Source organism: Rhododendron vialii, chromosome 12a (genome assembly GCF_030253575.1).
Source record: "Rhododendron vialii isolate Sample 1 chromosome 12a, ASM3025357v1".
In the NCBI taxonomy this organism is placed as follows: domain Eukaryota; kingdom Viridiplantae; phylum Streptophyta; class Magnoliopsida; order Ericales; family Ericaceae; genus Rhododendron; species Rhododendron vialii.
The window spans coordinates 10888431-10912435 of NC_080568.1; the positions used below are offsets into that span (position 1 = coordinate 10888431).

Below are 24005 nucleotides of genomic sequence, written 5' to 3' on the forward strand. Positions count from 1 at the left end.
TTTAAGGCCAACCAAATTACTCCTATCTAGGATTTTCAACAAATGGAATCCCTTGTCCTTCTTTTCTTCTCACGGTACTAAACCAGAAAGAACCCAAGCTGCTAATCTTACTACCTCAAAGATTTATAAATAATGAGTCTTGAGAAGTGAGAACAGTAGCAGAGAGAGAGAGAGAGAGAGAGAGAGAGAGAGCAAAAGAGATGAAATCCACAACCAACCCCCATAACCTCTGTTTCTTCACCATAGCTCTCCTTCAAACCCTTTTATTATCATCTACAACGGCACACCTTGATACCCCAAGTTGGTCCACCAGCATAATCTTCGCCACGTTTGGTCGATCGAACTACGCCTTCGACATCTACACCCTTCCAATCCCGGTCCCACAAACCCAAAACCCAACCGAACTAGAGTTCCAACTCACCGACGGACACTCCGTAAACTACAACGGCCACTTCCCCTCCCCATCATCCACTTCCTCTCTCCTCTCTCTCTCCAAAACCCCATCCCCGCCGTCCGTCCACCTCGTCTACGTCACCGAGCGCAACGGATCGACGTCCGTCTACCTCGACGCGGTCTACCCCGATGGTCCCGACCGCACCAGAAAAAGGTCCATCCTCCAAATCCCTGCTCGTGTTCAAGTACCCCTATTGAGTGATGGACAAATCGATTCTAAATTTGAAGTGGGACCCATTTCGATGAAGGATCGGCCGAGCGTGGTGGGGGATTACTTGGTTTACGTCTCAACCCATGAGAACACGGGGGTGGCTCGGACGAGCTGGGCTGCGGTGTACTCGACGGAGTTGAGGACCGGGTTGACTCGGAGGCTGACGCCATATGGTGTGGCGGATTTCAGCCCCGCCGTGTCGCCGTCGGGGGTTTTGACGGCGGTGGCTTCGAGTGGAGAGAGAGGGTGGAAGGGTGAGGTGGAAGAGCTTGATACTGATATATATGTGTTTAGAACGGAAGACGGCTCGGGCCGAGTTAAGGTGGTGGAGCACGGTGGGTGGCCGAGTTGGGCCGACGAGTCGACTCTGTATTTTCACAGGAGGGGTGATGATGGTTGGTGGAGTGTATACAGAGCAATTATTGTTAAAAGCTGGGAAAATAATGTCGACTCGGTGGTGACTCAGCGAGTTACCCCACCGGGTCTTCACGCGTTCACGCCGGCAGCTTCGGTAGCCAACAAGAGCTTCATTGCTGTGGCGACGAGGCGGCCCAGTTCCGAGTTTCGCCACATAGAGCTCTACGACGTCGTTTCTAACGAGTTTATTGAGATTACCCAACCCGTTTCGCCACAAACCCATCATTATAATCCATTTATTTCCCCCGATTCTACCCGGATCGGGTACCATAGATGCAGAGGGGGGAACAATGGGAGAGAATGTAATCACTTGTTACTCGAAAACATCCAAAGCCCATTACCCGAAACATCTCTATTTCGGATTGACGGGTCGTTTCCATCTGTCTCGCCGGATGGCAACCGAATCGCTTTCGTGAAGCTCTCGGGTCTTTACGCGGTGAACCGGGACGGGTCGGGTCTTCGTCAGCTCTATTCGGGAACCGCATTCTCAACCGCGTGGGACCCAATAAGGAAGGGGGTGGTGTACAGCAATGTGGGACCTTCATTTGCGACGGAGAGCACAAGGGTCGACGTGATCTCCATCAATGTCGATGACGACGATGATGGTGAATCGCGTTACAAGAGGTTGACCACTGGTGGTGAAAACAATGCGTTTCCGTCGCCTTCACCAGATGGAAAATGGGTCGTGTTCCGGTCAGGTCGATCAGGTCACAAAAACTTATACATAATGGACGCCGTGGAGGGAGAGAAGGGTGAGATGCACCAGCTCACCAAAGGCCCATGGACTGATACGATGTGCAATTGGTCACCTAACGGTGATTGGATCGCTTTTGCGTCAGATCGGGAGAATCCAGGTTCGGGGAGTTACGGACTATTCATGATCCACCCGAACGGTACCGGGCTCAAGAAGTTAGTCCAAAGTGGGTCGGGCGGTCGGACCAACCACCCGTGGTTCAGCCCGAACGGGAAAAATATTGTGTTCACTTCAGACTATGCCGCGGTATCGGCCGAACCAATCTCCAACCCGCATCACTATCAGCCCTACGGAGATATTTTCACGATTAGATTGGACGGTTTTGGGATAACGAGGTTGACACACAGCTCGTTTGAAGATGGAACACCAACTTGGGGGTCCACATTCATGAGCCCCGTTGATGTGGGGGGCCCAACAGATGGACCACAGTGCTCCTTTGATGATTGTCACTGGCTTGGTAATTTTCTGAACCGTGGTTTCGAGATTGGATTTGGACCCTCGGTCTTAGCCAACGCCCAATGTGGTTTGTGACTTTGGGATTTTCGGAATTAAGAAAATTGGGCAAGTCGGCAATCTTGATGTACTATAGTACTTGTTATCTGGTGTGAATATCTTTATATAGAAGCCTATAGTATTTTGTATGTGAATATCTGTAGGAGAGCATAACGTATTTCTCTGTAATATGTTTATCAATAAATGGATGTCCAGTCATGGAATTTACTCTAAAAAGATTCACAATCCTCGCTATATAATTTAACCATCATAAATGTTGAAAAACGATAATGCCAAAATTATTTTTGTTACTGTCAAAACTTTAGTGTACAAAGAATTTGTACCATGTGCAGTGTACAAGACTTTTATGCGCTAAAATTTTGGCACTAACAAAAACAGTTTTGGTATTATGACTATCCATTTCCCAAATTAATTTTCATCTTACCGAAGTTTTAGGAGCTTTGTGGTAATAATTTTTAGATTATCGTTTGTCAGGGAGAGAAATATGTCAAGTACTGGTACATTATGAGGAAACAAACAAATATTTTCAATCAAAAGTGAAAACATTAGTATGAAATACAGTATAGATTTGTTTTAATAAAATCATGGATTTCTAAAATTTTAATCCATACTTTCTTATTTTCAAGCTCTTCTCGTCCAAATAAACATACAATTTGTCTTCAAAAAAAGATGATAAATGATATTGGCACTTTAAAAATTGATACAAACACTCCAAAAAATAAAAAAAAGTGGCTTTGGAGTTACACTGATTTTGGAGTGCCTGCATCAATTTTTGGAGTACCAATATCATTTTCCAAAAAGATAAATATATACTTTAATTTTTAATGAAAATTTAATAAAATTATGTTAGGACAAAACATTTAGTACAAGAAATTCAACACAGTAATAATAATAGGATAAACCCACCCTAATCCACTTAAAGATATATGCCCAAAGTCCACAAGGTAATTTATTCAATGTTGGAAAAAGAAAGAGAAGACAAACTTGTCAAGTTGGTATTCTCATATGCTTTTCTAGTGGAGGCGTAAATTTGAGTCTCATAGGGGACGTGATCGGTGTCCAGGACTATGAATAGCCTCTGAACCTCTTGTGAACTAATATACTAACTACTAACTTCTCCAGATACCGCTGGATGCATAGAGATGACAAACAGAAAATGTTGGAAAAAGAAAACTAATGATTTTGGTTGCTCGCTATAAATGAGGTATCCATTCAGTGACGCAGACACCATACCTACGGCTCTATTGTGTGATCAAAAAAAAAAGTGGTTATCCATTTGCGAGATGGGGTCTCTGCCTTTTTGGAACTTAGCTGGAGTCACAACCTAGTGGAGAACCTTTTGATTTGCCCACTGAGAATTGTTGCAAATATTTGGGGTCATGGGTCAAAATGATGTGTTTCGATTTGGTTTGGTTTGGTTCGGTCCGGTGTTCTTTGGTTCCAAAAAACCAAAACCAAGCCAGTTTCAATTTTTTTTGCAAAATCAACAATCAAACCGATCCATTAGTTCAAGAAAACCAAATCAAACCAATTTTTTCAGTCGGTTGATTCGGTTTGACCGGTTTTTATTTCATCCTAATAGTTATTGATTCCAAAACCCTAGTTGTTTCTTTAAACTCACTAAGGTCTCGTCCACGCTAATTGTTTTGGTGATTAATTTGTGCCAAAATTGCATGTTGTTTTATATTAATCAATAAGTTTTGGCATTTTTGCATCTTGCAATTGTGCCGAGCACCGTTACACGCTACTTCTAATCAATTGTCTTGCTCGGCCTTACGCATCCTCACATGGTACTGCCGTGCTGCCACGCGTATCATTTCATATGCACCCTTTGTGGGGCTCCTGACCTGCCACGTGTCTCGTACATGACCCGGTTAATCTCCTGACCTGCCACGTGTCTTGTACATGACCCGATTAATCGTCTACGATGTACTTTCACGTGGTACCCTTACGTGTACTGCACGTGCTCAAGTGTGATTTTCTCAGCTCGGGAAAAACCCCACTACACCTTATAGGCGTGAGCATACACCAGATTGGTTCGATTTTATAATAGATTAAGAACCAAACTACTACCTACGGATTATGAATTTCCAAGCCATTCGACAATGGTTCGGTTTTGGTTTCTGATAAGCATCCGAGAATGTAATGTAGAGTGCGCTAGTGCTTAGTTTTAGTTTAATTTAAAGTTTTAATTAGTTATTATTAATGATAATTGCTTGTAGAGTGTTTTGGTTATGTTTTGTAGATAAATCGCCAAATAGAGGAATTTATGAAGTCTAAGGCATGTCAAGGTGGAAACAACCCGATGGCCAAGGAATTGCCAAGTCATTGCCAGTACAGGAGGAAGGCAGCCAAGACAGAATTCTGAGCTACTGAGCTCGGCATCGATGGGATGCCATTTGTTACATCGATGCCGAGCCCCTTAGTGGTCCAATCTCTTATCCATCTAGGCATCGATGGAAGGAAATGTTTTACATCGATGCCGAGCCCCTTAGCAAAGCACTCTAAGGCCGTTGCCATCGATGCTGAGGGACTTAAGGGCGAATTTTCAGAGCATCTAGGGAATATTTCAAGCGCGGATCTTAGAAGTATAAAAGCTTATTTCATCATTTTGTAAAAACAAGTAGAATTAGATTTGCTTACCTAATTTTAGATCTAGATCTAGATTTCAAATTGTTCTTGAGTGTTCTTCATTTTTCAGTTTTGAATATTTCAATTCCTGCCTTTAGTTGTTAGTTTTTGATATTGTCACTTTAATTAAAGTTGTTTATTTTCTCCCGATCTATCTTAATTTCTAATTTTCTTCTATTGTTGCTTTTCAATTATGTTGAGTAGATTTTTGCTTGCTTCTATCTCTCTAGATATGAGTGAGTAGTTTCAAGGGTTAGGTCATGGGGTGATTAGCACCTCATGGCTCGGGCGAAAATTGCATTTTGCACCCAATAAAACTTTAAACTTTGATTTGAAAATTGATGTGAGGTTCGGGTTTGTTTGTCAAATCACCGAGGTGTTAACCTCTTTGATCATGTGTAGATGGGAGCATCGCCTACCCACCACACATGATGCTTAGAGCTCTGTCGCACGAGGTATTTGCCAAATAAATTCTAGAGCTAGCTTGGTTCTCAAATCATTTTATCTTCCGATTTGACAACTATAATCAAGTATCTTAAATTGTGTAATTGGGTGAAGAGTGCGATTTAGTTCGAGTCTTGGGTGTTAATAATTCCTAGACCTAGCCTATCTTTTCTCTAGTTAATTCGTTTTTAATTTAGCCCTTTTATTTCCACCGTTTAAAGTAAAACAAAGTTGGCTGTCTAAAAGCCGAAAGCCCTTACTTGCATCTACAAATCCGATCAACCCATATAATTATTCCCTTGGGTACGATCCCGGATTTCTGGTTTATTATGCTTCAACCGGCGTATTAAACCCTACGCTTGGGGTATTATTCCATATATCGGAGCAAACGAAGCAGTTTCGAACCACGGTTTACTTGAAACTGTGATATGATCTTTGTAAATTATTTAAAGTATTCAAAATTATGGAGATAAACTAAGAATTGGTTTTCATTTATAAAAATATAGAAAAACCTATGAATCAATTAAGCCGTGGAATCGCTATTCAATGAATGGAGCATTATTATATACCATGTGCTTTTGGTGTACAAAAATTATAGGAACGGGTTGGGTTGTGATATACTCCCTCCGTCTCTTTTTAAATGTTCCACTTCGTAACTCCAACTTATTAAGAAAATATCATCATTACACCTTTCACATCAACTTTTACCTTAACTTTTCTTATTTATCCTCTATGGAGACATCATCATTACATTTTTACTCACTAACTTTTCAAAATGGAATCTACTTTTAGGGGCAAAATAAAAAATGTACCAACTTTTATCCACTAACTTTACAAAATGGACACTTATTAAGAGACAACCCAAAATGAAATATTGGACTTTAAAAAGGGGACGGAGAGAGTATAAAAGTTTATGCTAAATAATTTTGGCAATAAATGAATTCTGAATAGAACGGTGGATTGAATAGATTAGTAATTTAAGAAATTAGTTGACTATAACTCTCATGTATACTTGGTGTATCAGTATATGCAGTTCAGATGGGTGTGAAACCGAAACCATTAACGTAAATCCACAGGCCAAACTATTTAATGCGGTTTCTAATTTTTTTAAATCAAAACCAAACCACACTACTAAAAATCCAAATTTAAATTTGTTTGAACTGTATTTGCTGTTTGAAGGACTTTTTGCTCACCCTGCCTTCCTAGCAAACTTAATCTACGGGGGTACCCACCCATATGCATCACAGACAGAAAATCTAATTGGGCCTTGGGTTGGGCCCAAACTATTTTGCAACAAGCCGATACTATTCAGACCCGTCCAAAGCTAAATTGAAGCCCGCTACAAGGGAGCATAGTATTAATTACCTCCATAAAAATGAGCGATGAAATAACTTTCCTCGGCCAGAGTGTTTAATTTCTTTTGTGCATGTGGAATTATTTCGTTGCGTGTTGTTTTCCTTCTTAACTAGAGATGGATTTTTTTTTTTTTTTTTGTTTATCTAGAACAGCAAAAAAGATTTTATTAAATTTAGGGAACACGCTACAGAGATTAAAAAGACTCTAAGTGCAAGGCATCATAACAAAGCAAGAGATTTTTTTTTTCTTGTGTCGCTAGTCATCTTTATTGCGCTTTACATCATTTTACATGTAATCCTTGCTAATCTTCATGATTTTTTATTTTTTTTCCTGGCATCTCTTAATTTGAAGTGTGGTGACTTGTTGGTAATGGTCTGATTGTCAGGATGTTGCTGGGAATAAAACGAATTGAACTACGAGCTCAATCTCACTAACACACGCACAAATAGGATTTTGGATGTTATGACTAATAAATACGCAAGAGAAATTAAAAGCAAGAAAAGAAAGCAAGACGCATGATATATGGAACGGGGGGCTCTGCTATCCCAGCTGAGCGAGGCTTGCTCCAATCTTGCTCCGATGATCGGAAGCGTTCACTGTGTAGAGCTCGTTGAGTAGAATAATTCTGCAAAAAAATCAGCTCAATCGGATATCATTAAGTGTCTGATCGGAACACATATAATTTGTCAATAATGGGTTCCAATAAATTTGATTTAGTGTTCTGGATCCATTCTTTATAAGATAAAAATATTTCGATTAGGCACTTAATGATATTTGATCGAGTTGATTTTTTGCCGAGTTATTCTACTCGACGAACTCTACGAAGTGAACGTTTTTGATCATTGTAGCGAGATCGGAGCAGGTCCCGCTTGGCCGAGACAACAAGTGTTGTCCCTCATTGGGGACATTAAAGCCTCCTAGTCCATGATATATGAGGTTTAGCAACTTATATGTTCAGTATTGATTGATTGAAAAACCTTACAAGTTCTCTCTCAAGCTCTATCAAGAGTTACAACATATTTTCTTTCATTTTCGGAAGTCCCCGAACTTCTCATAACCCTAAAAAACGATTTGAAAACGTGTTTATAGGCAAATGAACCGACCTCAGAACATAAGCTGGCCTGGTCGGCCTTGGGCCAAAAACTGTCCCAACACTAGGTGAAAGTCGATTCGGCTCCCAGCCGCCATAGGCTTCATCCATAATAATCCTCCATTTGAAGACTAATTGTTGTTCCTTACTTCAAACTCCATCCAAATCCTCCAGTGAATATAGGTGATCTTCTCGCCTCGTGCAGACTATCGCATACATCAGGCTACCATTGGCCGAGGCATAAGGGATCTTGCTCGTGTACTCCTTATCAACATGTAATTTAGGAGACTGCGCATTAAAAAGTTGAAAGTGACTTCCCAATTGCGTGCCAACTGCCTTCGCATTCTCCATATTGAACCCCGGTTCAATATACTCAGCTTGACATAACTTCAAGGCCCTTGAGTTCTGTCTATGTTGATCCTCATCCCAAGTATCTGCTACTGCACCTAGATCCTTCATAGCAAACTCGTTTCCTAATTGTTGTTTCAACTTGTTTATCTCCTGTAAACAAGACTCCGCCACAAGCATATCATCTACGTAGAGTAACAAAACTATGTAGCTCGACTTAAATCTTTTAAGATAACAAAGTGATTTGCGTTGCATCTAGTGCATCAATGAATACTTTAATTTGGTGTAAGAAAATAAAAATAATAATATGAAATTTTTTTTTTGGAGTTTGAAAATGCACAGATTCTCGTAAGGGACATTTAAAGTGGGACGGAGAGAATATATTTTAATTAACGTCGCCGCAAAATTGCGGTGTTACATGCGACCTGTAGACACCCCAATCTGGGCTTTTAGATTAGTTTACTTACGGTATTTGATTCTCCGATGATGAAATGGATTAAGAACACCCCGGGAATGTCGAGTGTTTGAGCTTTAAGTGTTTGCAAAACTCTTGAACCTAACCTAGCCTAAGCCACTTCAAAAACCAAAAACCCTACTGATGCACGCCAGGGCGCAACCATCCCGCGCCAGGGCGCGCCAGGGCGCACCATCGCGCGCCCGACTCACTCCATCGCGCGACAGTGCGCCAGGGCGCACCATCGCGCGACAGACTCACTATGTCGCGCGATGGTCAAAGCTGTCCCCATCACATTTATCAGCTGGGATGCTTAGCCACCAAGCAAACCTCAACCAGCCTCGTGGACTGGCTGAGCTCCTCTCATTACACCAACCAGATTTATCACCATCCATCCCTATGAATACCCCCATTCTTCTTCCATTAAAAGGGTTCAAAAAAAATTGATACATGAAGGGTTAGAAAATCCACTCCTTGGGTTAGAAAGGTTACAAAATCTTACACCCCATTTTCACACCACTTTCAAACATCAAAGTTCAAACACCTTTCAAACTCAAAACCGAAGGTATAACTTACATTTGTTCTATTTTCTGTTCTGATCTCTGAGGGGGGTTGGCAGGGCCAAGGCTGGTAATCAATACCAGTTCTGGTCCTAAAGCTGGCAAGGTTTCAAAAACCGTCATGGTAGGAACCAGCACGCGATGGTCCCACTCTCTCGCGCGACACTTTGGTGCTGCATGAGATGGACCGCGTGGGGATTGGTGTCCTACTGTTTTGTGCTTTATTTTGTGTATAGATCACTCTGTTGAGCATGTTAATAACCAGTTTACTGCTTTCCTTTGTTAGAAATTGCTAGCCGTAGTTCAATTTGCATGTCTTCTATTTTGGAGTACCCCTGGGATCATTCTGGACCTATCCCAGAACTCAGAAATGTGTAAACCAAATACTGGTCCGCGCCAGGGCGCACCATCGCGCGCCAGACTGGCTCCATCGCGCGACAGTGCGCCAAGGCGCATCCTCGCGCGCCAGACTGGCTCCGTCGCGCGATAGTATGCCTCTGACCAGTGAGTGGCCTTGCACGGGTAGCTTGGTTTTAGGTCATTATTTTGTCCCCACACTGTTTATGGGGTGTTTTATTAATTTGTAGGGCTTTACAGCCTTTAAACTGTATATTATGCTGCTATATGAACTGCGTGGTTTGTCCTGGGTGTGCACTGGTCCTTCCAGAGCCCAGATGGTTTTGAAAATAAGAGTTGTGGGTTTGAGCTCACCGGCGCGCGCGTGTCTTGGAGTTGTGCGCGTAGGAATAAACAGCATGCAGTGACTTGTTCAGTGCATACTGGTTTCTTCCTACGCACGTCACTCCAAAACAGGGGCCTCCCAGTTTGTTTAAACTCCCACAGCAGTCTGTTCTCATCCTATACTAACTGCTCATCCATGCTATCATTCACGTCTTGCAAACATGTTACAGTTTTAAATCCCCGATTAACTGTTCCCCTGCCCTAATTGGCTAAAAATTGATTAATGAAACAGAATCGCAAACAAATATTTTTCGCAAATGCCTAAGTAGAGACCGATCTCCGGATTGGGCGAGAGGGGTGGCATAAAACCCTTCCCCTCTATTAACCTGGTTCCTGAACCCAGATATGGTTATGACGGACTGGTGCTTTAATTTTTTCAAATCAAACAGCGCGGCAAGTGCTTCGAAATACGGTTCCTTGGGTGTCGGACCTTCAAACCCGAGTGGCGACTCTGTATTTTGCGAGCGCTTGCTTCCCCGCTTGCGCTCCCTCGATCTGGGCCCTCGCCTCTCGAAATCCGAAAATTCCGAAGGGCACGCTGCCCACAGTGGTGACTCTGCTGGGGATCGAATCAATATTGGTCTATACTTAGATTTTAATACGCCTGAGAACAATCCCACAAAAGTCTATCAAAATAGTGAGCTTCGCGCTGCTAAAGAAAGGATTGGTGATTTAACAGGATCTCGTGTCCGGCCATCCTGACTGGGGCTTTTCCGATTGTTCTCTCGTGTAGTTTCTTCTAAGTATTGATCAATAAAGAGGGCCAAATTTGAAAAGGCATTTGCGAATTTGCAATTCTGTTTCAATAAATCAAACCTTTCAGCATTCTCATTTGCATCGATGTGGGATAAGCCTCGTTGGATCATTTTGGCAATCCGGCACGGTTTACCGGAGCCCGGGGACCCCGAATGACCAACAACCTTCGACGATGATGAGTCATTCTACCGTTTGACTGTTGCTCTGCGATTACGCGGGCAGCAGGAGGTATATCTTGGCTCTAGTCCGAGGAACCTGTTACAAACCAAAACCAGCCTTTGCATATACAAAGCATTAGAACTCTCCAAACTAGGACAGGTACCTACAGGGTAAGATGACTTGCATCTAACCCCCATATACTGTCTACGTGTTACTGCTTTCCCTATCGCATGTACTGTACATACGCAATTTTGCATAGGAGCATGCTTAAGGTTGTCTTGTCTTTCAAGTTTGTCATGCACTGTCTAAGACGTTGTTGGACCCGATGAGGAGTCGTTCATTCTGTCGAATGTTCGTTATCAATCGCAAAGTCCATAGTTCAATGAGACTTTGGGAAATCAAAATTTACTACATCCTTGGCTCATACCCGATTAAGGATTCAACCAACAATAAGGAACAACGAAGTAGTGATGCCGTGTCACTAGCGCCACCCAGGTTGAAGTGCGTTGTCACTATACACCGCGGTGTTCAAGGTTAAGGTGTCACGCCATCAACGCCGAGTTGTTCCAAGTTCGAAGTTGAATCTTCAAAAGGGACTAGCCAAAGATTTAGTCTATTTTAACTTCTTTTAGGATCTGTCAATCTACTCAAGGACACATCGCCGAAAGAGGATTCTGGCAACGTCTGAAACTCATGAGGCAAACTCGTCTATGGAACTGTACATACATACATTCTGTTTTGCGTAGGAGCATATTTAGGGCGGCTTCTAGGTTGTCTCTCTCTTTCGAGTCTGTCTTATGCTTATTAGGACGCTGCTAGACCCGATGAAGAGTCGTGCATCTCGATGGTTCACGTTGTTAATTTTTTTTTTTCGAAGTCCTTAAATCAGCTAGACTTTGAGAAATCAAACCTTATTAAGTCCTTGGCTCATGCCCGATTAAGGATTCGACCGACAATAAGGAACCACAAAGTGTTGGTGTCGTGACATTGATATCATTCAGGTTACAAGTGCCTTGTCACTTACAACCACCCCGGCTAAAGCACAGTATTGCTCACGCCACCCCGGTTAAGGTGTCACGCCGTCAATATCGAGTTGTTTCTAATTCAAAGTCGAATCTTCAAATGGGACTAGTTGAAGACTTAGTCTGTTTTGACATCTCTTAGGATCAGTTTGATCTATTCAAAGGATACACCCCCAAAAAGAATTCTGAGGATTCTGGCAGCCTCCGAACATCATGAGACAAACTTGTCTCTAGTTCTAGAGTCTAGGGTTGACACCGACAACGACGTGTACATTGCATTTTGCTGTAGGAACACCACTGAGCTTTTGTCTTACTTTGCTGTCCGAAGCTTAAAGCCATTGCACCGAACAAGAGAGCACCGAAAGGAAGAGCCAAACCTACTTGGGAACGTTTGCATCAGAATCCGATTCAAAGGCTTGTTAGGCTAGATTCCCAGTCAGTCACAACGGAGGCTTCTCCAGGATCACTGTTGGCCGCCCTACAGTCGGGTTCGCCATCGATTTTGCAAAAAGCCACGCTGCCGGCTTCCCCATCTTCAGCTTCTTCATCAAGCTCCATTGAAAAACCTGCGATGACAGATCAACCGCTCACTCCGGAAACCATGCTCATGAACTTCCAGAACAGTATCACTGCTATGCAACATAGGGCTACTCAGACAGATGCTAACATCACTCTCCTAAATGACCTTATCAACACTCGTCTTCCACCAGTGGCCGAAGGGGAAGGCGAGGACGATGAGGATGTTCATGCAGAACCCGTCTTTATTGAGGATCCAAACCGTGAAGGCCGGCTTATCGTTCAGCCCACTTCTAGAGAGGCTCGTGTGCTTGCTCCAAATCCCGCTGTTGTTAGGCTTGTTCAAGACCCTGACATAGCTGCTCTTATGGCCAAGATGGCGAAGTTGGAAGAAGCTATTTCAAAATCTGAGAAGATCAGCGCAGGAGGAATTGACCTGGATCGTCTCTGCCTGTACCCTAATGCTAGGCTTCCTAACAAATTCAAGATGCCTGACTTGGTTAAGTTCGATGGGAGCGGTGATCCCAAGACTCATCTCTTTGGCTACCATGCTGCCATGAAGCTGTTGGGTGTGGAAAGTGAGGCCATGTCTCAGCTTTTCCCACAGACTCTCTCTGGGCCTGCCTTCCATTGGTTTCTGTCGCTTGACATCTCCAAAAGAAGAACTTGGGAAGACATAGGGGCTACCTTTGTCTCGCAGTACAATTACAACTCACAGCTCAAGATGACTACTCGTGAGTTGGAGTCCACCAAAATGGAAGCAAATGAGTCCTTTGCGGATTTTGTTAAGAGGTGGAGAGCCAAGGCTGCACTAATGACTGATCGCCCGAGCGAGAGGGATCAACTTCGCATCATCTCTCGCAATCTCCAGCCTGACTATGCCAAGCACCTCGTGCTGGTTCAAGCATCTGCAAACTTTGAGACTTTCTTCGAGTCAGGCCTAGCCATCAAGGATGCACTGCAGAGTGGAATTCTGCCTAGGGGAGAGTCCTCCTCACAGAAAGCTAAACCGAGGGCTTACTCTGGAAATAGTAGCGCTCTGTTTGGTAACAGCAACTACTCCAATACAGCTACAAGTGGGAGCGAGGCTCCAGCTTTCGACTCCAATCGCGCTGTCGATGTCAATCAAGTCCAGAACGCCCAAAGCTACCGGGCTTGAACCCAGCCTCGAAATTTCTCTGTCTTCGAGGCATCTCTGTCCGCAGTGATGGAAAAACTCGTCAAGTCTGGGCATCTCAAACCCTTAACCCCAACTTTCCCGCCAAAAGTCCTACCTTCTAGTTACAAACCTCACATCTTCTGTGCCTTCCACCAAATGCCTGGCCATCCCACTGACACATGCTATCGTCTTCGACATGAGATTCAAGATCTCATTGACAATGGCACGGTTCAAGTTCCACCAAAGCCCAACGTCATTTCCAACTCCTTGCCTCAACACAACTCTGACCCTCTGGTTGGTCAAATATCTATCACCTCCACTCAAATCAACCCGAGCTCCACCATATTCAACCCTAGCCACTATATCGTCCCAGAGAGCCAACCCAAACCAATCGTATCCATCCCGTACGAATCGGAGATTAACATGATGGCTGTAGGTTGGGCAATTGAGGTCTTCACTGTCGACACCTGGATTGACAGTAATGAGGAACTTACAAAGGAGCAGACTGACGGGCTGAGGTTCATTGTTCATGGGAGCACCGAGTAGGTTTGGTCAAAGAAGCTGAGGAAGCCGAAGTGCTGTTGCTTGGGCCTGACACCCGCTGGATCCTACCTCTTTTTGTGGAAGCTATGGGTAGCTTTTTTTTTTAAATATTGCATTTTCAAATCGCGTCTAGTTTGCATTGGCGTTTTGTCTGAGTCTGACACAGAGTCTTTTGAGTCGTCTAAGTCTAGCTCTGAGTCGGAGGTTGTGCCTCTTGGCCCTCCACGTCGTAGCTTTTGTTTCAAGTTTTTGAGTCTGGTGTACTTGGCAACCCCGATGGGCTTTCTTTATGATATGCATTATCTTGCTTCTAAGTACTTTGTTGGCTTGTGAATAAACTGTGTCGACCCAGACGACGAAGGGATAGATTTCGATGAGATCATTCCTAAGGAAATGTGTTCCCTCGCCGAAAGGGAAGACGAAAGGCATGCTCAGCCTATAAATTGAAATAATAGTTTTCAAATAAACTTGAAAGATGAAGTAGACCTCCAAATGGTTCAAACTGGTTCAACACTGTCCCCAGAGGAGCATTGCGCCCGGTCAGGCAGCCTCAAAGAGTTCATCAATATTTTGGCATGGTCTCTCAAATGACATGCCTAACGTAGACCCTGAGATAAAGGAACATTAAATCTTGTTGCTACCGGATGCCAAGCCAAAAAGCAGAAGCTCAAAAGGTCCAGCGCCTCATACATGTTCAAGTTTGTAGGAACAACGTTCCACCAAGTACAAGTTAGCAAGTTCAAAATTGGTCTGGAACGAGACATGTCAACCGAAGCACACTGGACTCTGCGCTATCAAAGCCGTTTTATCTGAGGCTGTGGCCAGAGATCATCGATCTCGACGACCTCGATGGCAATCAATTTCAAATACCTTGGTCAACATGAATCAATTCAAAGTCTTTTCCCTGAGAGAAGCTCGTTGGGCTGAAAACCCCAAGGGTGGGCAGTTCCAAGCAAAAGTTAGAGCAGCCTGCTAGACCAAGAACCTATGAAGGAGGTCTAGGCAAAAGTAAAAGCAACATTTGAAAGCTCGCTAGACCGAAAACCCGAATGGGCGGTTCTAGGCAAAAGTTAGAGCTTAAAAAGTGAGGTAAAATACTCGAGTGAACCTTAGCCTGAACTACGTTCTGACCTGATTCCCTAGCTTGGGATACGTAGGCAGTCTCTCTTTGAGACTCGGTCACATTCTATCAATTGGATCCATGGTTGACATTTTGGTACATATCAAAGGTCGAAGAGGATCGAAGATCAGATCAAGCTGCATTGGAGGAATCAGAAGGGGGAAAACCTTTGTCTTTCAATTTTATTACAAACTGCTTCTTCAATTTACAGGCTGAGCATAAGTCTTAAAATATTTGAAGCATCAAAAACAGAACGAAATGCTAGTGGCCTTAACCGGCTCACAATTTATTCTAAATTCAGCGAAGTCTGGTATAAGCAACCGCAACGCGTTTGTTCGAAGTGATGCGCGTTGGTCTCAAACCTGCGCACGCTTCTTGCAACAGACAGTAGCAGTTAGCTACTACCCTCGAATGTCATTCCAGGGGCTTTTGCCAAGTCTTGTCATACCATGTAAGTCATATGGACTTAATGTGACTGCACGGGGGTGTCGATTTCAGTCTGGGCCTATACGAGTCATTATCTGCGTCTTATGTCCGTTTTTGCGACATTTTTCCAGCTTTTCAATCAACTGTCGTTTCGAGACGCTTTTCTCGATTTTGTTTGTACAGGTCTTTGTGCCTTTTTGCATCTTTCGCAAATGTCAGTTTCACCTGTCTAAAGGGATATTGTGAGTTTTGGCACGTTAATGCCCCAAAATTTCATTATCTTCCATTTGTCTAAGGATCCGCATCGTATCCTGGGGCTCTTTCTCCCTTTTCGTTCGACCTAGGAGAGTCTGTACATACATGTGTCTCTGTGTATCGACTCAGTTCACTTGTCAATGCAAATTAGATATTGGCAGATGGTTTACATATCGATAAACTGGAAAATGCAATTTTTACATTGCTACCCTAGTATCTGTAACCCACAAGCAGTGGAATCTCTTGAAGCAGCAAGGGCGCGTCAGCCCAATGCCAAGCAAAGCATCTCTGGGGCACATCTGCCCAAGCATCAAAGAAAGGGCACGCAAGCCTAATTCCGTCAACTGGGGCACGCCAGCCCGCTCGATGTCTCTCTATCTTGGTGCGCATCTCCAGGGCAAAAGGCAGTAAAGTACTTGGGCTCAGTGGTAGTCCTTAGGCATCGTTGTCCTCGTAGGAGCCGCCCTTAGCTTGCATCTACATTTTCAATTTGTGCATTTTCTTAGTATGCATCTTTGCATATTGTATATCAATGTTTAAAGCAGAAAAATTCTATGACGGAATCGCTTCTGTGGGTTAGTGCAAGTATGGGGGAATGCCACACACCACTTTCCTTGTCTCATTTGCCATGGTAACCATCAAGCACACAACTTCGCTGTCCTGCTCTGTTGGCACTTAGAATGCCTTTTGGGGAATCAGAATTCAATCCAATTCAACGGCACGGTCATTCTGAAGCATGATCTGCCCGTCTCAAATCAACGACAGCCGGTCCTGTCCAACGTTCAACGGCTCGATCATTCTGCACACTGATCTGCCCGTCTCAAATCAACGACAGCCAGTCCCGTCCAACGTTCAACGGCTCGATCATTCTGCACACTGATCTACCCGTCTCAAGTCAACGACAGCCAGTCCTGTCCAAATCTCAACGGCATGATCATTCTGCACACTGATCTGCCCAGTTCAAATCAACGACAGCCGGTCCTGTCATTTTCTCAACGGCTCGATCATTCTACACACTGATCTTCCCCTTTCAAATCAACGACAACCAGTCCTGTCCATTTCTCAACGGCATGATCATTCTGCACACTGATCTTTCCGTCTCAAATCAACGACAGCCGGTCCTGTCCATTTCTCAACGGCATGATCATTCTGCACACTGATCTTCCCGTCTCAAATCAACGACAGCCGGTCCTGTCCAAATCTCAATGGCTCGATCATTCTGCACACTGATCTGCCCGTCTCAAATCAACGACAGCCGGTCCTGTCCAAAACTCAACGGCTTGATCATTCTGCACACTGATCCGCCCATCTCAAATCAACGACAGTCGGTCCTGTCCAATGTTCAACGGCTTGATCATTTATACTGATGATCGCCCCATCCTGTCAAATTCTTCAACGGTTTGATCACTCAGCTCATTGATCTCTCCGTCCGCATCCACGACAGCCGGTCCTGTCAAGTCCAATGACGGTCAGCCATATCGTCCGACCCAATCAACCCGATGGTCAGCCATATCATCAACGACGGTCAGCCATATCGTCTGATCCAATCAACCCGATGGTCAGCCATATCATCCATGACGGGCAGCCATATCAGTCATTCAACGATGGTCAGCCATATCATCCATGACGGTCAGCCATATCAGTCATTCAACGATGGTCAGCCATATCATCCATGACGGTTAGCCATATCAGTCATTCAACGATGATCAGCCATATCATCCATAACGGTCAGCCATATCGTCTATCTCCACCAAATCAACGGCTTGATCATTCTGCACACTGATCAGCCCGTCTCCTGTCATGACTTCAACGGTTCGATCATTTATATTGATGATCCTTCCATCCTGTCTACAACGGTTCGATCATTTATACTGATGATCCTCCTATCCAGACTTCAACGGTTCGATCATTTATACTGATGATCCTTCCTGTCAAATCCCCCAACGGCTTGATCTTTCGGTACACTGATCAGCCCATCTCTTGTCACAATTCCCCAACGGTTTGATCATTCGGCACATTGATCTCCCCGTTCGCCTTCACGACAGCCGGTCCTGTCAAATCCATAAACAACGACCAGAACATCATTCGATGGTCCGTTCATCCGCAACTGATTGTTCCCCAGGAGAGTCCGTCTTGGCCTGTCCTGAACGACAATCACCCTCAGTCTAGCCGCAAGTGCATCTTTCAGCAGGCTTATTGCTCTGTCTCGGATGGTCTTTGATAAGGAGATTGGCTCTGATTCCCTACAGATGGAATTCAACCTGCCTGACACGACCTACTCGTGTTCGTTGAAATACTTTGTGCCGAGGATAGCTTGATCCCCAGCAACGACGGCCTGTCCCGTCCACATCTGCAACGACAGCCTGTTCTGTCCAAATTCGATCAACAAGCGGCGATTCACTCGTCCACTTCTACTTCCATCCTCGACAATGGACAGCTAGTCCATTCCACCGATCAGGTTCCTTAAATTTACTTGTCTACTTTGCTAGTATGGTCTGCTCTGGATTGCCATGAGGTGTGTCTAGAAACCTTTGACGTTACTTGTACCAAGTCAATGGTGCTTCAAGTGCCGTCAAAGGGGGGCTACTGTAGACACCCCAATCTGGGCTTCCAGATTAGTTTACTTACGGTATTTGATTCCCCGATGATGAAATGGATTAAGAACACCCCGGGAATGTCGAGTGTTTGAGCTTTAAGTGTTTGCAAAACCCTTGAACCTAACCTAGCCTAAGCCACTTCAAAAACCAAAAACCCTACTGATGCACGCCAGGGCGCAACCATCCCGCGCCAGGGCGCACCATCGCGCGCCCGACTCACTCCATCGCGCGACAGTGCGCCAGGGCGCACCATCGCGCGACAGACTCACTATGTCGCGCGATGGTCAAAGCTGTCCCCATCACCTTTATCAGCTGGGATGCTTAGCCACCAAGCAAACCTCAACCAGCCTCGTGGACTGGCTGAGCTCCTCTCATTACACCAACCAGATTTATCACCATCCATCCCTATAAATACCCCAATTCTTCTTCCATTAAAAGGGTTCAAAAAAAATTGATACATGAAGGGTTAGAAAATCCACTCCTTGGGTTAGAAAGGTTACAAAATCTTACACCCCATTTTCACACCACTTTCAAACATCAAAGTTCAAACACCTTTCAAACTCAAAACCGAAGGTATAACTTACATTTGTTCTATTTTCTGTTCTGATCTCTGAGGGGGGTTGGCAGGGCCAAGGCTGGTAATCAATACCAGTTCTGGTCCTAAAGCTGGCAAGGTTTCAAAAACCGTCATGGTAGGAACCAGCGCGCGATGGTCCCACTCTCTCGCGCGACACTTTGGTGCTGCATAAGATGGACCACGTGGGGATTGGTGTCCTACTGTTTTGTGCTTTATTTTGTGTATAGATCACTCTGTTGAGCATGTTAATAACCAGTTTACTGCTTTCCTTTGTTAGAAATTGCTAGCCGTAGTTCAATTTGCATGTCTTCTGTTTTGGAGTACCCCTGGGATCATTCTGGACCTATCCCAGAACCCAGAAATGTGTAAACCAAATACTGGTCCGCGCCAGGGCGCACCATCGCGCGCCAGACTGGCTCCATCGCGCGACAGTGCGCCAAGGCGCATCCTCGCGCGCCAGACTGGCTCCGTCGCGCGATAGTATGCCTCTGATCAGTGAGTGGCCTTGCACGGGTAGCTTGGTTTTAGGTCATTATTTTGTCCCCACACTGTTTATGGGGTGTTTTATTAATTTGTAGGGCTTTACAGCCTTTAAACTGTATATTATGCTGCTATATGAACTGCGTGGTTTGTCCTGGGTGTGCACTGGTCCTTCCAGAGCCCAGATGGTTTTGAGAATAAGAGTTGTGGGTTTGAGCTCACCGGCGCGCGCGTGTCTTGGAGTTGTGCGCGTAGGAATAAACAGCATGCAGTGACTTGTTCAGTGCATACTGGTTTCTTCCTACGCACGTCACTCCAAAACAGGGGCCTCCCAGTTTGTTTAAACTTCCACAGCAGTCTGTTCTCATCCTATACTAACTGCTCATCCATGCTATCATTCACGTCTTGCAAACATGTTACAGTTTTAAATCCCCGATTAACTGTTCCCCTGCCATAATTGGCTAAAAATTGATTAATGAAACAGAATCGCAAACAAATATTTTTTGCAAATGCCTAAGTAGAGACCGATCTCCGGATTGGGCGAGAGGGGTGCCATAAAACCCTTCCCCTCTCGTAACCTGGCTCCTGAACCCAGATATGGTTATGACGGACTGGTCCTTTAACTTTTTCAAATCAAACAGCGCGGCAAGTGCTTCGAAATACGGTTCCTTGGGTGTCGGACCTTCAAACCCGAATGGCGACTCTGTATTTTGCGAGCGCTTGCTTCCCCGCTTGCGCTCCCTCGATCTGGGCCCTTACGTCTCGGAATCCGAAAATTCCGAAGGGCACGCTGCCCACACGACCTCAGACCATCTGCAATCTTGACCCATTTTAAGACTCAAATTTAAATTTTGGGCAAAACCCTCAAAAATCCATCTCCAATCGTGTCCCAAACCTTTCCTCATTTTTGGGTTTTACCCATTTCTTTGCCCAAATCTGGGACAAAGAAAGCCTCTTCCCATTTTTCAACAGCTCCTTTCTCCTTTCCAAAGGCTCTTTCTTTGGTAATAATAGCCTCTCGTCCGTATTTGAACAAACTCCATTCAACCAATAGTTCAAGCTCCCTTGTTTTCATCTGAACAAACTTCATTCAACTAATAGTTCAAGCTCCTTTGTTTTCATCTAAACAAACTCCATTCAAGGAAGAAAGTCTTTTATTACCCACTATTCCACATTCCCCTATCTCTCTAAATAGGTTGCGTTCAAAATCCTCATAAATTTGGTATCAGTTGTTTGGGAGAGATAGAATTAGGAGGGAAATGATCTCTCCAACATAAATCTGGTAAGGTTGTCTTGTATAAGACAAAATTAAGGGAAATTTGGTTACAAATATGTGAAAAATGAGAGAAAAATAAAATAGGAGGAGATTTTGTTGGTAAAAAAAATGAGGGAAACCAAAAGGGAGGCTTAATTATTCATCTTAGAAGCCTAACAGACTTATGATTTCGTCCCCCCATTCTTAGCTATTTATGATTCCGTCATCCTCTTAGTTTTTATGTTGTTTCTGCCCTTTTTTCGTTGTTTTACCTATTATATATATATATATATACACACACACACACACACACACAATATAGAGAGAGATTGGAATTTGGGGACGAAACCATAAATCTTTCCGTCCTCGCGAGAGTGCTGTTTCTTCTGGATATCAGTTCTGCGAAATCCTCGCGTCCTCGTCTCGAGATTGTCGTGATTGATATCAATCGACATATCCATCCTAAACGGAAATAATCTATTCGAATTTGGGGCTGAAATTTTTTGGAAAACCCTTCTCTGTATAAACCCAAACTAGTCGGAGAACCCAATCCCGTACGTCCTCTATTTTTTCGAATACCGTCGACGCCCAACGGCGAATGCACTCCCCCGTCCTTTCTGAATGGGGTTTTTACCGGAAAACTTCGCGACGAAAAAAATCAATCAAGTCGTACGCGGTTGAAGAATCCGGCGGAGAAGAAGGTGACGAATCCGACATGGTCAGATTAAGTAAGTATATCCCTTAAACCTCCTTTTGTTCTTCAGTTGTTTTGTTTGGTTTTCCTAGTTGGAGCGAGATTACGCTTATATAACTAATTGGTTTACACCCATTGTGCTAAATTTGTTGCCGTTTGTCACAATAAGGCATCAATCAGTTGGGTAATTGGCTGGGTTCAGTGAGATTGAACCCGATATTCATCAATTCATGATTTCGTGTTCCTAATCAAGATTGAAGCCGATATTCATAATTTCATGATTTCGTGTTCCTAATTAAGATTGAAGCCGATATACCAAAAAATAACCTACTATGATATCTTCTTTATCCTTTAGTATGCGTGTTGCATTCCATGATTTCAATGTTTACAGTAATGTATTGTTGTAATCGGCATGGTAATGTTGCCATGTATCGTCGTGGTAATTTAACCATTTAACCATGTAATGGTTTGATTATGTTATGTTATTTCTGGTTTTGATGGTAATTTAGCCATGTTTCGAGAAACAATAGCAATGTGAAATATGACCATGTGTTGTCCGGTTTGCCAACTTGATCATTGAAGAAGTCAAACAAATATGTGGTAAACTTGTCATATTAATCGACAATATTCATCTTTAACGGAATCCATCCATTCGAATTAGGAGCTCAAACTTTCGAAAAACTAGTCGGTATAATTTAACCATTTAACCATGAAATAGTTTGAGTAACTCCTTTTTTGATGTGGTAATTTAGCCATAAATTTTTTCATTTCTGGTAGGCCAACTTGACAAATGGAAAAAAATGCAAATATGTGGTCAACTGATCATGTTATGTTCCTAAAATTGTTTATGTCATGTTTTTTTAAAATCGGCTCGAAGTTATGCTAGGCATGGTAATGTAACGTTGTAATCGTTATGGTAATTTAACCATGTAATACCACGGTAATTTAACCATCAAACGGTTTGATATATGCATTTCTGTCGTTTGGTTGGCCAACTTGGTCAATGAGTAAGGCATGCTAATATGGGATCAAGTTATCATGTTATAATGGTCAACCGTGAAGTAAATTTGACAACCTGAATTCATTGTCAAGTGATGCTAGTAGCCAAGACCAGTCTACTTGAAACTAGCCAATAATTATTTGTTAGTGTTTCCTTAAACATGGTCACTTTATCATGCACACTTTTAGCATGGTCAGCGTATCATGTTTGGTTGGCCAAAGTAATCAATTATTGCAAAAAAAAATATAGTCAATTTTTTTTTCTCGAAATAATCGATGTTGCATGACATAAGTTTGGCCAATACCAGTTTTGAGTGTAAAAATTTCATGTTTCATACATTTATCCAGTCTTGTGTGATCATGAAAGCCTCATGAACAGTCTCCATATTTGCCTCCCTTTTAATGACCTAATGGAATGTCCAACATTATTTCAGGAGTTAATCCTACTAATTTGGAAGGGGGAACTAGGTTGAAACAAAAAGAAGTGGAATTAGATGATGCGGTAGTTGAAGATATGCCACCCTCAAAGTTAAAAGGTATGAGACCACAAGCAAATCATGATGTGGAAGGGTCCTCGAAGGTTCGCACAAGATTTGGGAGTGTAGCACGAGGGATTAAGGCAAAACATCCTCGACTGGATGAGTCTGCGCCAAAACGCACAAGATCTGGGAGTGTAGCGCAAGGAATTAAGGGCAAACATCCTCGTTCGAGGAAAGATCGAGATGTAAATGTGGGGGAAATACGTGAGACAGCGTATCGGGCAAGCCTAAATGGCATAAAGACATTGATTGAGGAGCTGAATTTGAGTGATGATCACAAGAAAATCATGAAGAAAACTCCATTCTGGAAAATTTTCAGGTCCATTATTGAGAACAAGTTGACATCCACGCATTGTTGAAAAAGCGACAAAATGATTATCAGGATCATCAACGCATATGATCCTGACACTGACGGGTTTAAATTGGGAGGCAAGACTATTAGGATAACAAGGGACGACATATTTAGTATATTTGGCATAACAGGGGGTTCTGAAAAAGTCAGTTTCAAGTATGGATCCAGAGAGGGAGTTGAAATGGTGAGAAGAGGTTGAATCAAAGCAGAATGTTTGTCGAGTTCTTCACTAAAGGAACTTGTGAAAGATTATGCGGTTAGAAACAATAAGGCCGGAAGACAAGATTTTGTACGGCTACTGTGTGCCTACCTATTACATAGTCTTTTTTTCCCCGCTGGGACAACTGTGAAATGGGTATATTTGGAACGTGTTGAGGACTTGGTACGGTTACAAAACTATGATTGGTGTGGGGCAATTCTGGATGAACTTATGACGTCAATAAGACAGCATCATGACAACTCAAGGAGGGTGTCAAGGTGTGTCGTGGTTCTTTTGGTAAGTAGTTTGCGTTTTAAACTACTTTTTGAAGTTGTGAATAAATATGATGTATTTACCATGTCTATTTTTTAAATTTGTAGTTCTG

General features: G+C 43.4%; 1 protein-coding gene across 1 annotated transcript; it reads left to right on the forward strand.

Moving 5' to 3' along the window:
- On the forward strand, positions 1-2564 carry LOC131309732 (uncharacterized). The gene has a single exon (XM_058336324.1). The coding sequence runs from the start codon at positions 201-203 to the stop codon at positions 2364-2366; it is 2166 nt and encodes a 721-aa protein (XP_058192307.1). The 5' UTR covers positions 1-200; the 3' UTR covers positions 2367-2564.
- Positions 2565-24005: the final 21441 nt, after the last annotated feature.

Excerpts from the sequence above, each read along its gene's own strand:
- LOC131309732 (XM_058336324.1), top strand. The coding sequence starts at position 201 with ATGAAATCCACAACCAACCCCCATAACCTCTGTTTCTTCACCATAGCT.